At 46.0% G+C, this 13,563-nt stretch overlaps 1 protein-coding gene across 3 annotated transcripts in view; it reads right to left on the bottom strand.

Moving 5' to 3' along the window:
- LOC132382612 (mothers against decapentaplegic homolog 3) overlaps positions 1–13,563 on the bottom strand; it is a 140,728-nt gene that overhangs the window by 50,897 nt on the left and 76,268 nt on the right. For all 3 annotated transcript variants that reach the window (XR_009508422.1, XR_009508421.1, XM_059953009.1), the window contains exons 2-4: positions 6,727–6,920; positions 4,465–4,599; positions 2,088–2,162 (exon numbers count right to left, since the gene is read on the bottom strand). Coding sequence is in view for 1 of the 3 variants with exons in the window: in XM_059953009.1 (XP_059808992.1) it covers positions 2,088–2,162; positions 4,465–4,599; positions 6,727–6,920 (404 nt within the window). In the remaining 2 variants the exon portion in view is untranslated. The remainder of the gene's footprint in view (positions 1–2,087; positions 2,163–4,464; positions 4,600–6,726; positions 6,921–13,563) is intronic.

The following is a 13,563-nucleotide window of genomic DNA, read 5'->3' on the forward strand; positions in this document are numbered from 1 at the left end:
AATGAGCTGAGCTGAATATGTCAGGAATAGCAAGGGTGGAGTGGGGGCGTGGGATAGGTGCCAGAGTTGGGAGGGATATGGGGTGGTGGCAAAGGTACAGACACCAGGCAAGGTCATTTGATTCCAAACAACTGGTTTATTGATCATGCCCAAATATCTCTTTGGTGCTTCCCACTCCCTTCCCCTTTTCTCAACCATGATATCCCTCTCCCTGCGCCCTTCCCACTCTCAGTCCACAATAGAGACCCACATCAGAATCAGGTTTATCATCACTCACACGTCATGAAATTTGTTTCTTTTTTGTAGCAGCAGTACAGTGCAATACATAAAATACACCCTAGCTATGTATATGTGCCTAAGATTTTTGCACAGTACTGTATGTGCACATTTTCATTTATATAAATGGGAATTAACTACCCTGATTGGATGCGACTGCAACCTTCTTCATCACCCCCCTTTCCACCAATCCTCTCCCCACCCAACAAAGCACTCACTTAAAATCCCCAAACTGAGATAATTAGCTCTCAAAGTGGCTCATTTTCACAATCACTTTCTTTCAGTTATTGTGATAATTTAAGAACCAAATGCTACAGCATTTAGATTCTGCATCAAAGAAATCAGTTGCATTAAAATTCTGAATCCCCATGCTGTTTGAGAAGCAAAACAAATAAATCTGGAGAGGGAGCATCAGGTAATCGTTTACTTACAGTACAGTACAGGTCCTTGTGCCAACCTGTTAACCTACTCTAAGATCAGACTAACCCTTCCCTCTCTCGCAGCCCCCCATCTTTCTATCATCCTCATTACCACCATCATGAAGGTGGTACAGGAGACTGAAGACACACACTCAACGTTTCAGGAAAAGCTTCTTCCCCTCTGTATTCCGATTTCTGAATGGACATTGAACCCACGAATACTACCTCACTACTTATTAAAAATTTTTTGCACTTTTTATTTAACTATTTAATTACACATACAGTCGGCCCTCCTTATCCACGGGTTCCGCATGCGCGGATTCAACCAACTGTGTATTGGGAAAACCCAGAAGTGCTCTCTCCAGCACTTGTCGTTTGAGCATTGTTCGCCTCGCATCTCATTCGGTCACTACTTTGTTTCTGTGAATAAATGGCTCCTGAAAAGCAATTTAGTGGTCAAAGCCAATTCCCCAAAGGCTAAGAGGGAGCGTAAAGTACTATCTCTCGCCGAGAAAGTAGAAATCTTAGATCTTTTGAAAAAGTGGCATGTCACTTGCTGAATTGGGCCATAAGGTCGGTAAGAACGAATCGAGCATTCACAAAATAAAGCTGAAAGAAGCTGAAATTCCTGGAAGTGCCAGTGCTAGGGATGGCTGGCTGAATAAGTAAAGCGCTACAGCTTCAAGAACTTAAAGATCACGGGAGAATCGACGTTCCCAGTAGAGCTATGATGGTTGCGTAAGTACTGAACATGTACAGACTTTTTCTCTTGTCATTATTCCCTAAACAATACAGTATAGCAACTATTTACATAGCAGTTACATAGTATTGGGTATTATAAGTAATTTAGAGATGATTTAAGGTATACGGGAGGACATGCACAGGTTATATGCAAATACTACACCATTTTATATAAGGGACTTTTTTGGTATCCGCAGGGGGTTCTGGAACCGATCCCCGCGGATAAGGAGGGCCAACTGTAGACACTTATTGTAATGTAATCCACTTTTTTTTCTCTATCATTGCATTATTCTGCTGCTGCAAAGTCAACAAATTTCACGACATAAGCCAGTGATATTAAACCTGATTCTGATTCATCCATGCAGCTATTGAAGAGTTTCTTAAGTACCCCTAACGTATCTGCTTCTGGCCTAGCAGGGCATTCCACACACCCACCACTCTCTGTATAAGAAACTTACCTCTGACATCCTCCCCTCCATAGTTTCCTCCAATCACCTGAAAATGATGCCCCCTTTGTTTTAGCAATTTTTGCCTTGGTTAAAAGAATCTGCCTCTCCACTCTACGCCTTATCATCTTGTACTGTCAGGGTTACGCTATTCTGTCTTTATGTCGCTCGCCGAGGTTTGCACAAGCTTCTGCCTGCAAGTTACCGGTGTCCATGCTATGGGTCATCTGATGGTCACTGGTCTCCCCATCTTCACTGATGTAGCCCGGTGGTGGTGTCTCTAGGAAGAAGAAAAAAAGGGTTTTACATTAGTGAATGTGTTGATACACACCGAAGGTCCTGATTGGCCTACATTTCCTTTTAGTTTGGAAGGTCCAGGAGAGAAGGCAAGAGCGGAGAAATGCTGGCCCAAATGGAACTGTCTCGCCCTGGGTGTTTTATTGTTGTCTGATTAGTTTCAGCTCTGAGTTGATATTAGAAGTTACAATTTCATCATTCTACCTCTAGCAAAAGTACAGCTTAATATTATCCTCAAGCCAATTTCTGTGAGTGTTACTTGAGAATATCAGTCGTGACACCCATCATTTACCTGGGGTAGCAAACCCTATGTTGGAGGAAGTCGGTGGGTCAAGGTGATTGTGTGTGCACGTTTGTACACCGTGCTTGGGAGGGAGGGAGGGGACTTGCTTTGCTGCTGTCGTTCTGCTGAACATGGTGGGCATGCTATGCTGATGTCGGAACGAGTGAAGGCGTTTGTGGGTTGCCCTCACAACACTACTTAAGTTGTGTTGGTTATAGTCAGAGAAAACTACAGCACAGAAACAGGCTCTTCAGCCCATCTAGTCCATGCTGAACCACTTAAAGCGCCTAGCCCCATTGTCCTGTGCCTGGACCATAGCCCTCCATACCCCTCCCATCTGTGCACTTATCCAAACTGTTTTTAAATGTTGAAATTGAACCTGCATGCACCATTTTCACTGGCAGCTCAGTCCACACTCTCACCACCCTCTGAAACCTTTCACCCTTAACCCATGACTTCCAGTTCTAGTCTCATCCAGCCTCAGTGGAAAAAAGCCTGCTTGCATTTCCCTTATCGATACCCCACATAATTTTGTATATCTCTATCAAATCTGCCCTCAATCTTCCACGTTCTTGGGATTAAAGTTCTAAACTTTAAACACAAATGACATATGCTTTGATGTAATAAATATTTGCATCTGTAATCTGCAGAATTGTTATTTTTCTTGTAGTTTAACTTTCCTATGCTTGCTTATATTTTTATAGAATCACATATATATGTAATCGTTCAGTGAATTTTCCAGTAATTGTGGTATGACTGTTTTCGCTTTTGTATCTTTGTAGAAGCCTCTTTGTTTTCTGTAGCAGGTATCACGCCACTTGAATCTGGCTCTTTTATTAGCTAATTGTTATCAGTGGAATGTCATTATCTTTTAGTTGGAGCTAGATTTTTGTATAAAACAACCGCAACTTTTTTGTTTTCTCTTCTTGCCTTTGTTCGTTCTCTGCTCTTGTAACACTCGATAAACATCTACAAGTCCCAGGTTTTATGCCTCATTGCAGACTCCCGAATTTCTGGATTGCAAAATTGGCAGGATCCAAACACTCAACCACAAGCTGATTGCAAAAGTACACAGCAGCTGGCGTGCTTACAACCTGATAACCTCTTTCGAAGTAACACACACAAAATGCTGGAGGAATTCCGCAGGTCAGGTGGCATCCATGGAGAGGAATAAACTGGCGATGTTTTGGGCTGAGACCCTTCATCGGGACTGGAAAGGAAGGGGAAGAGGCCAGAATAAGGCGGAGGGGGAGGCGGAAGAGTACAAGCTGGCAGGTGATAAATGAAGCCAGGTGAGGGGGAAAGTACATGAGTGGGGTAGGGGGGATGAAGTAGGAAGCTGCTAGGTGATAGGTGGAAAGGGTAAAGGGCTGAAGAAGAAGCCTTTCAAACTCTGCTGAGAAGTAGGAACAGTTCCTCTCCTCTATCTATAATACAGTGCAAAAGTCTTAGGCACATGTAAAATAATTCTGCAAAGCCAAGGTGCTTTCAAAAAAAATAATGAAATCAAATTTTCTAATTATCAAAAAGATTACTATAAAGAGCAGTGGACAGTAAAATTCTAACCCGAAACGTCGACATTGCTTCTTCCTATAGATGCTGCCTGGCCTGCTGCATTCCACCAGCATTTTGAGCGTATTCTAAATCAAATCATTATTTGTGGCAATCACACTTTGCCTTTTAAAACTGCATCAATTCTCTTAAGATTGCTATCCTGCAGTTTTATAAGAAAATCGGCTGGTCGGTTGTTCCAAGCATTTTGGAGAACCTGCCACAGTTCTTCTGCAGACTTTGGCTGTCTCACTTGTTTCTGTCTCTCCAGGTAATCCCGAGATGTTGTTGAGACCAGGCTCTCTGGAGCCCATACCATCAGAAACCATATAAAAAAATCTGGGGTACCCAATACTGTATGTACATTTAATTTCTCTCCAGTGGAATAAATTTCACCTCCGGCTTTAGAAATAGCAGGATATGTGATTTCCCAGAATGCTCTGTTGAGTACCTGGTATGTAGTTGCTCTGTGGTTCAATGCCTGCTGGGAAATTTGTGTTCTCTGGGATGGAGTGTGTGTAGTCTTCCAGAGGCGGGAGTTCAGCGGGCATCTCTGTGTGTCTTGGCACCAGAACAGGAGGTAAAACTGTTTTAAACACATAAAAAAGAGAGTGGAATTAGTCCTCTATTTGAAGTTCCTTTCTTCCCCTACCTGGATTTTCCAGTACCCAGGCAGCGCCATTTGTCAGGATAATGTTATTCTCACCCGAGTCACAACATTCTGGGCTTGCGCTCTTGGCCAGAGATTTCAATAATATAAACTTGAACAGGGCTGCTAAGTGTGGGCTACGCAGACAGCAATACTCCCACTGAATGAAGAATTAAACAGAGCCTTTTTGACTTTTTCACAAGACAGATTAAGATTCTGCCCCCAGATTCACCAACAAAACCAAATCAACACTCCCCTGTTTCACTGTCTGCAGAACCCTTGAGTGCAGGCCTGGCTGCCTCACCTACCCTTGATACCAATGACTATGCTTGAAGATGATGGCACCACAGCTGCATAACACTATTGCAGTGCCAACAATCATGGTTCAATTCCCGCCGCTGTCTGTGAGAAACCTGTACATTCTCACATTCAACACATGGGTTTCCTCTGGGTGCTTGGTTTTCTTCCCACATTCCAAACACACAAGGGTTCATAGGTTAATTGGTCATGGATGTAAATGGCCGGAGCAGGCTCTTTGAGCCGGAAGGGCCTGTGACTGTGCTGTATCTTTAAATAAAATAAAATGGGCCACTGATGTTCTGGCATCCGATTATCAGGAAATCCTAATGGTTAGCAGCTGGCTTGCTCAAACCTCCTGATGTTCCTGACCCCAACTCTGGCTCCAATCCACAGCAAGGCCCACTTGCACTCTGGGCTCTTGGTTCGCATTCAAGACTGACAAGTGACCAGCTGCCGAACCACTTGAATTTGGGGAATAATCAGATGCCGGATTATCTGATTTTTGAACAAAAATGGAGGGTAAGTGCGATCAGACCAGAGGATAAGAAAGAGGACTACCTAGGGAGGTCAGCCATTCTGAACTCCTGAGAGTAGAGGCTCAGAGCCATCAGAGACTCCTCATACGTCAACCCTTTCATTCCCAGGAGCATCAATGCACCAGTGTTCTTTGTTCAACAGACAGGATTTCATTGATCATAAGATCAAAGGACATAGGAGCAGAATTAGGTAATTTGGCCCATCAAGTCTGCTCTGCCATTCCATCATGGCTGATTTATTATCCATCTCTACCCCATTCTTTTGCATTCTCCCTTTAACCTCTGACGCCCTTACTAATCAAGAACCAATCAACCTCCACTTTAAATATATCCAATGACTTGGCCTCCACAGCCACTTAGGGCAATAAATTCAACAGACTCACCACCCCCTGGCTAAAAAATTCCTCCTCACCTCTGTTCTGAAGGGACTTTCTTGTATCCTGAGGCCATGTCCTCAGGTGTTTGACTCCCTGACCATTGGAAACATCCTCTCCACGTCCACTCTATCTAGGTCTTTCAATATTCGATATTGAAAATAAGAAACCCCTTCATAATAAACTCCGACTCCATAGGCCAAGAGCCATCAAATGCTCTTGATCCAGCATCGTTATTGTTGTGTGCTATGTCGTATGACGTAGGTGACCATGGCTGCTCCTCACATCTCCTTTGGTAGAGACGTATCTCCACCCCAGAACCTCATACACCAATCTTTTCATTCCAATGCTCATGAACCTCCTCTGGTTCCAGATTGACTACCCCGGTCTTGTCCAACTCTTGCTTGATTTGAAAATCAACCCTACCGACACTCTGTAACTAGAACCAGTCCAACAAGGTTCAGACACTGACTGTGTCTCAGGAATTTGACTGGCTGGAGTATCCAATAACTGCATCTGAGAAATTAAATTTAGAAAGGTTTTTAAAACCACTACCCACTTAGAAATAAAGCTAAACCAAAGCAAAGTAATTACCTTTCTTTTTGAATTCTAATCCACAGGCCTGGAATCCCAAATGAAAGCGAGGGATCTGACACCAGGTCTGATAACTTAAGACTGAAGAGATATCTTGTGCCGTCAGACCCAGTGTGGGACCACACTAGCATTGACATCAGATTTCCTGGAGGTTTCAGGGGCAGGTCAGAGAGGCAGAGGGTGGTGGATTGGTCAGGGCTGGTTTCCCACCCGCTCACTCTCCGCACGTTTGCGTGTGCTGCTCTGGCTGGCGCACTTACCCGGGGTCTCCACCCTTTGGTAGTGGTAAGGGTTCACACAGACCTCGTCCTTCTTCATATGGAAGGCAAATTCACACATCTCCATGGCTCGGAGCTCGTGGTGGCTGTGAAGATCCGGCCAACGCCAGAGGCGACAGTAGATGACATGGGGCAGGCCTTTCCGATGGGAAACCTGAAGTCTTCCATCGAGAGACCTACAAGGTAAGTGCACATCATTAGAACCTAGAGCAGGACGTCCAGCCAACTCAAGTCCCGCCTGTGAAGAAAGATTCAGAAACAATGGTGTCCCAGAGTGCTACACTAACCAGCATTTAGTTATGTTTGAAGATTGAAAAAGCTCTCTGGAATACTCCAGCACTTATCCAACTCATATTTTAACTGGGAATTTTGCTTCTGTTAAAATGAGAGGCATATCATTGAAATGCAGGCAGCATGGTAGTGTAGCGGGTAGCCAAACGGCTAACAGTGCCAGTGACGGTAAGGAGCTTGCATTCTCCCCGTGATCGTGTGGCTCTCCTCCCACATTCCCAAGACATATGGCTTATGGTCCAATATAGGTGCCAGAAGCATGGCAACACTTGTGGCTGCCCCCAGCACAATCCTTGGAATTTGTTGGTAGTTGGCAAAACAATAGATTTCAGTGTGTGTGTGTGTGTGTGTGTGTGTGTGTGTGTGTGTGTGTGTGTGTCCCTCTATATTGTCCGTCAATGTACCCCTTCTCCCTCTATAGTGACCCCCCTCTATACTGTCCAATGTGACCCTCCCTATACTGTCCAATGTGATCCTCCCTCTATACTGTCCAATGTGACCCTCCCTATACTGTCCAATGTGATCCTCCCTCTATACTGTCCAATGTGACCCTCCCTATACTGTCCAATGTGACCCCCCTCCCTCTATACTGTCCAATGTGACCCTCCCTATACTGTCCAATGTGATCCTCCCTCTATACTGTCCAATGTGACCCTCCCTATACTGTCCAATGTGATCCTCCCTCTATACTGTCCAATGTGACCCTCCCTATACTGTCCAATGTGACCCCCCTCCCTCTATACTGTCCAATGTGACCCTCCCTCTATACTGTCCAATGTGACCCTCCCTATACTGTCCAATGTGATCCTCCCTCTATACTGTCCAATGTGACCCTCCCTATACTGTCCAATGTGACCCTCCCTCTATACTGTCCAATGTGACCCTCCCTATACTGTCCAATGTGATCCTCCCTCTATACTGTCCAATGTGACCCTCCCTATACTGTCCAATGTGACCCCCCTCCCTCTATACTGTCCAATGTGACCCTCCCTCTATACTGTCCAATGTGACCCTCCCTATACTGTCCAATGTGACCCCCCCCTCTATACTGTCCAATGTGACCCCCCCTCTATACTGTCCAATGTGACCCTCCCTATACTGTCCAATGTGACCCCCCCTCTATACTGTCCAATGTGACCCTCCCTATACTGTCCAATGTGACCCCCCTCCCTCTATACTGTCCAATGTGACCCTCCCTCTATACTGTCCAATGTGACCCTCCCTATACTGTCCAATGTGACCCCCCCCTCTATACTGTCCAATGTGACCCTCCCTATACTGTCCAATGTGACCCCCCCTCTATACTGTCCAATGTGACCCTCCCTATACTGTCCAATGTGACCCCCCTCCCTCTATACTGTCCAATGTGACCCTCCCTCTATACTGTCCAATGTGACCCTCCCTATACTGTCCAATGTGACCCCCCCCTCTATACTGTCCAATGTGACCCCCCCTCTATACTGTCCAATGTGACCCTCCCTATACTGTCCAATGTGACCCCCCTCCCTCTATACTGTCCAATGTGACCCTCCCTCTATACTGTCCAATGTGACCCTCCCTATACTGTCCAATGTGACCCCCCCTCTATACTGTCCAATGTGACCCTCCCTATACTGTCCAATGTGACCCCCCTCCCTCTATACTGTCCAATGTGACCCTCCCTCTATACTGTCCAATGTGACCCTCCCTATACTGTCCAATGTGACCCCCCCCTATACTGTCCAATGTGACCCCCCCTCTATACTGTCCAATGTGACCCTCCCTATACTGTCCAATGTGACCCCCCCTCTATACTGTCCAATGTGACCCTCCCTATACTGTCCAATGTGACCCCCCTCCCTCTATACTGTCCAATGTGACCCTCCCTCTATACTGTCCAATGTGACCCTCCCTATACTGTCCAATGTGACCCCCCCCCTCTATACTGTCCAATGTGACCCCCCCTCTATACTGTCCAATGTGACCCTCCCTATACTGTCCAATGTGACCCCCCTCCCTCTATACTGTCCAATGTGACCCTCCCTCTATACTGTCCAATGTGACCCTCCCTATACTGTCCAATGTGACCCCCCCTCTATACTGTCCAATGTGACCCTCCCTCTATACTGTCCAATGTGACCCCCCCTCTATAGTCCAATGTGACCCTCCCTCTATACTGTCCAATGTGACCCTCCCTATACTGTCCAATGTGACCCTCCCTCTATACTGTCCAATGTGACCCTCCCTCTATACTGTCCAATGTGACCCCCCCTCTATACAGTCCAATGTGACCCTCCCTCTATACTGTCCAATGTGACCCTCCCTATACTGTCCAATGTGACCCTCCCTCTATACTGTCCAATGTGACCCTCCCTATACTGTCCAATGTGACCCTCCCTCTATACTGTCCAATGTGACCCTCCCTATACTGTCCAATGTGACCCTCCCTCTATACTGTCCAATGTGACCCTCCCTATACTGTCCAATGTGACCCCCCCTCTATACTGTCCAGTGACCCTCCTCCCTCTATACTGTCCAATGTGACCCCCCTCCCTCTATACTGTCCAATGTGACCCCCCCTCTATACTGTCCAATGTGACCCCCCCCGCCTCCCTCTATACTGTCCAATGTGATCCCCCCTCTATACTGTCCAATGTGATCCCCCCTCTATACTGTCCAATGTGATCCCCTCTCTATACTGTCCAATGTGACCCCCCTCCCTCTATACTGTCCAATGTGATCCCCCCCGCCTCCCTCTATACTGTCCAATGTGACCCCCCCTCTATACTGTCCAATGTGACCCCCCTACCTCTATACTGTCCAATGTGACCCCCCTACCTCTATACTGTCCAATGTGACCCCCCTCCCTCTATACTGTCCAATGTGACCCCTCCCTCTATACTGTCCAATGTGACCCCTCCCTCTATACTGTCCAATGTGACCCCCCCACCTCCCTCTATACTGTCCAATGTGACCCCCCCACCTCCCTCTATACTGTCCAATGTGACCCCCCCTCTATACTGTCCAATGTGACCCCCCCACCTCCCTCTATACTGTCCAATGTGACCCCCCCTACCTCTATACTGTCCAATGTGACCCCCCTCCCTCTATACTGTCCAATGTGACCCCCCCTCCCTTTATACTGTCCAATGTGACCCCCCCCCCCCACCTCCCTCTATACTGTCCAGGCTAAGCCACTGCATTTACCACTGAGATGAGAAACACTTTCACATGGAGCATTGTGAATCTCTGGAGCTTTCTGCCCCAAAAGGGCTGTGGATGTTTAATAACAGTAACTGTCAGCTACAGTATATAAATATATATCATGAAATATTATGAATGTCCATTCATAAATCTGATGGCAGAGGGGACAGAGGCTGTTCCTGAAGTTTGGTTTTACGGAGTGTCGCCCAGCAAGGAGGCAGAGATGGAGATCCAGAGCAAGGGGCCTTAGCATGACCATTAATAGAGGATCAAACCGTGAGGCACTGAGGGCCAGATCGGTCTCCGAGGATCATGGGACAGAGATAAGATGAAAGAGGGTCATGCTCCACCACCATCACTACTTCACCACTTCCTGTCGGTCACCTAGTACCTAGTACCTAGTGTCACCTTATATATGTACAATCAAGTTTATGTACAAAAGCTAATTTTGTGTATTATATTTATTGTTTTTAATTATGTTTTTATGCTGCATAACTTGCAGAGTTACAATCATTATGCTCTCTTTTACACTCGCACACCAAAGAATGACAATAAACAATCTCGAAACTTGCCGGAATTTCAAAACACGCATCGGAATGTCGATAATTAAAGCACAACTTGAAGAAAGTTGGGTCACAGGCAACAGCTTTGCCAGGCCAAGTCCAAGGAGGTTTTTCTCAGGGTTTACAAGGTGGGGGGAAATCTCATCTGTGGGCGTATCACTGCCGAGGGACAATGGAAAACCGCCAGCTGGCAGTCTTTACACAGCAGTGTACATCATCAGCAGTCGGCATTTCCGGTCAAAACCCTGTATCAGACCCGAGGCGTCAACAATCCCTCCTCTCACCCCCACAGATGCTGCTTGATGAGAAGGGAAAGATTTAGAAGGGACTTGGGGGGCAATTTTATCATGCAGCGGGTGATGAAATAATGGAATGAATTGTCAGAAGAAGTGGCTGAATCAGTTATTGGAGGATCACAAGATTATAAGGCATAGGAGCAGAATTAGACCATTAGGCCCATCGAGTCTGCTCCACCATTCCATCATGGCTGATTTATCATCCCTGTCAGCCCCATTCTCCTGCCTTCTCTATGTAACTTACAATCTTTAACTAACCAAGAACCTATCAACCTCCACTTTCAATATACCCAACTACTTGGCCTCCACAGCCATCTGTGGCAATGAATTCCACAGTTTCACCACCCTCTGGCTAAAAAAATTCCTTCGCATCTCTGTTCTAAGTAGGTGTCCCTCTATTCTGAGGCTGTGGCCTTTGGTCCTAGACTCCCTCCACTATAGGAAACATCGTCTCCATGTCCACTCTATCTAGGCCTGTCAATACTGGACACATTTCAATGAGATCCCCCTCATTCTTCTCAACTCAGCGAGTACAGACCCATCTGCTAAGAAACCTGGATAGGTATGCAGAGGAGAGGGCTTTGGAGGAATATGGGTGGAACTCAGGAAAATGGGGCTAACGAGGTGGAAGATGTGTTCAGTTTGGTCTTGTTGGGCTGAAGAACCAGTATTCATGCTGCACTGCTGTATGACTCTACGACGAGCTGAGTTCCTTCGGAAGACTGCTCATTGCCCCAGGTTCCAAAATCTGCAGTCCCTCATGTCCCCATGAAACAGATGCGTGGTGTGTCACTGAGGGAGGTGGTGTTAACGTGAAGGCTAAGCGGCAAATTGACTATGGAGGGGTATAAGGGGACCACCCCAGAATTCAAAGTACATTTATTATCAATGTATATATGTCACCACACACTACCCCAAGATCCAGTTTCTTGCAGGCATTTACAAGAAAATAAAGATATACAATGAAATTTATGAAAAACTATACATAAAGACTGGAAACTAACCAACCTACAGAAGGCGGCAAATTGTGCAAATAAAAAATAAATAATACTGAGAACATAGATTGTAGAGTCCCTGAAAGTGAGTCTGTAGGTTGTGGAATCAGTTCAACGTTGAGATGAGTGAAGTTATCCACGCCAGTTCAGGAACCTGATGGTTGTAGGGTAATAACTGTCCCTGAACTTGGTGGTGTGGGACTTAAGGCTCCTGTACTTCCTGCCTGGTGGAAGCACGTTAAAATAAGGAGCTCCAAATTAGCTCAAAGAAATATTATTCCTGCTGTGACAGCACGACATTTAATCAGATTGCAAAACCCAGGAACACAGCCAAGCTTTAGTCGGAATGTTTGCGTGGGCTACATGCAAGCTACTGTGACACAACAAGTTTCATTCACATGTGAGACAACCAGCACTTAGTAACAAGGCTACAAACAAATACCCATGCAGGGTGCTTCACAGGGGATCAGATCAGTTACATAAAGTTCATCCATCTCAGGAGACCGATTATCCACCGACATTTATTACAAACCCACCGTCCCGCTTCGCTACCTTGACTCTGCATCTCCTCAACTGGTCACTTCCTCCCTCCCTTCATTCTATAACTCCACTTCCCTCTGCTATCATCTTCAGCCCTTTGTGACTTCTCTTGTGCCTGTGGAGACTGCAAACAAGATGCTGGAGCAATTCAACGAGGTCAGGCTAATTCTGTTGTTATTTACACTTCCCTCTCCTTCAATTTTAAAAGCATATTTATAATCAAAGTATGCATACATTATACAATCTTGAGATCTACCAGCTTACAAACAGCCACAAAACAAGAAACCCCAAAAAAAATTTTTAAAAAGACCGTCAAATACCCAAGGTGTAGGGAGAAAAAACAAATCATGCAAACAAAAAGCACTTTGAACTGAAGTCCATTAAGAGAGTTTGTCCACAGACCCTCAGGTCAGTCCAGAGTGCAGCACTGAGCTGTCGCTCGCCTTGGGGCCCAACACCTTAACCTTTTCAATCTGGCCTGGTGTCTAAATCATCATCCAAACATCCAGTTCAGTTGCTTCGATACACTCTGGGGGCGTGGACGGCCGCCACCTTGATTCGGCCCGGCGTTTAAATCGATCAAAGCTTGGGTCTGCCTCGCCTCAGCTCCGCCACATCGAATTTCCTCCAGGTCCAAAGGGAAGTTACAGACCATTGCTTACCATGGTCGTTTGTCAGAAAAAGAGTGATGAACCAAGTATTTAGCTGTTTTCCTTGCTTAGTTAGCCAGAAGTTGCTGGGATTCACCAGCGCCACCTTAAACTGGCAGCATATCCTTGACCGATGTATCACTCATTGCTTGCCAGCTCTTGCTCTACCCCTTTAAACTGGCCATCTTCTCTTGATCTTTCAACCCATTAAGTGCCGTGATCCAAAACTGTCCATTTTCCTCCGCAGCGTATCACTGGGTTCAATTCCCACCAGTCTCAGTTGGGAGTTCGTACGTTCTCC

The sequence above is a fragment of the Hypanus sabinus genome, chromosome 28 (assembly GCF_030144855.1).
Source record: "Hypanus sabinus isolate sHypSab1 chromosome 28, sHypSab1.hap1, whole genome shotgun sequence".
Classification (NCBI taxonomy): Eukaryota; Metazoa; Chordata; class Chondrichthyes; order Myliobatiformes; family Dasyatidae; genus Hypanus; species Hypanus sabinus.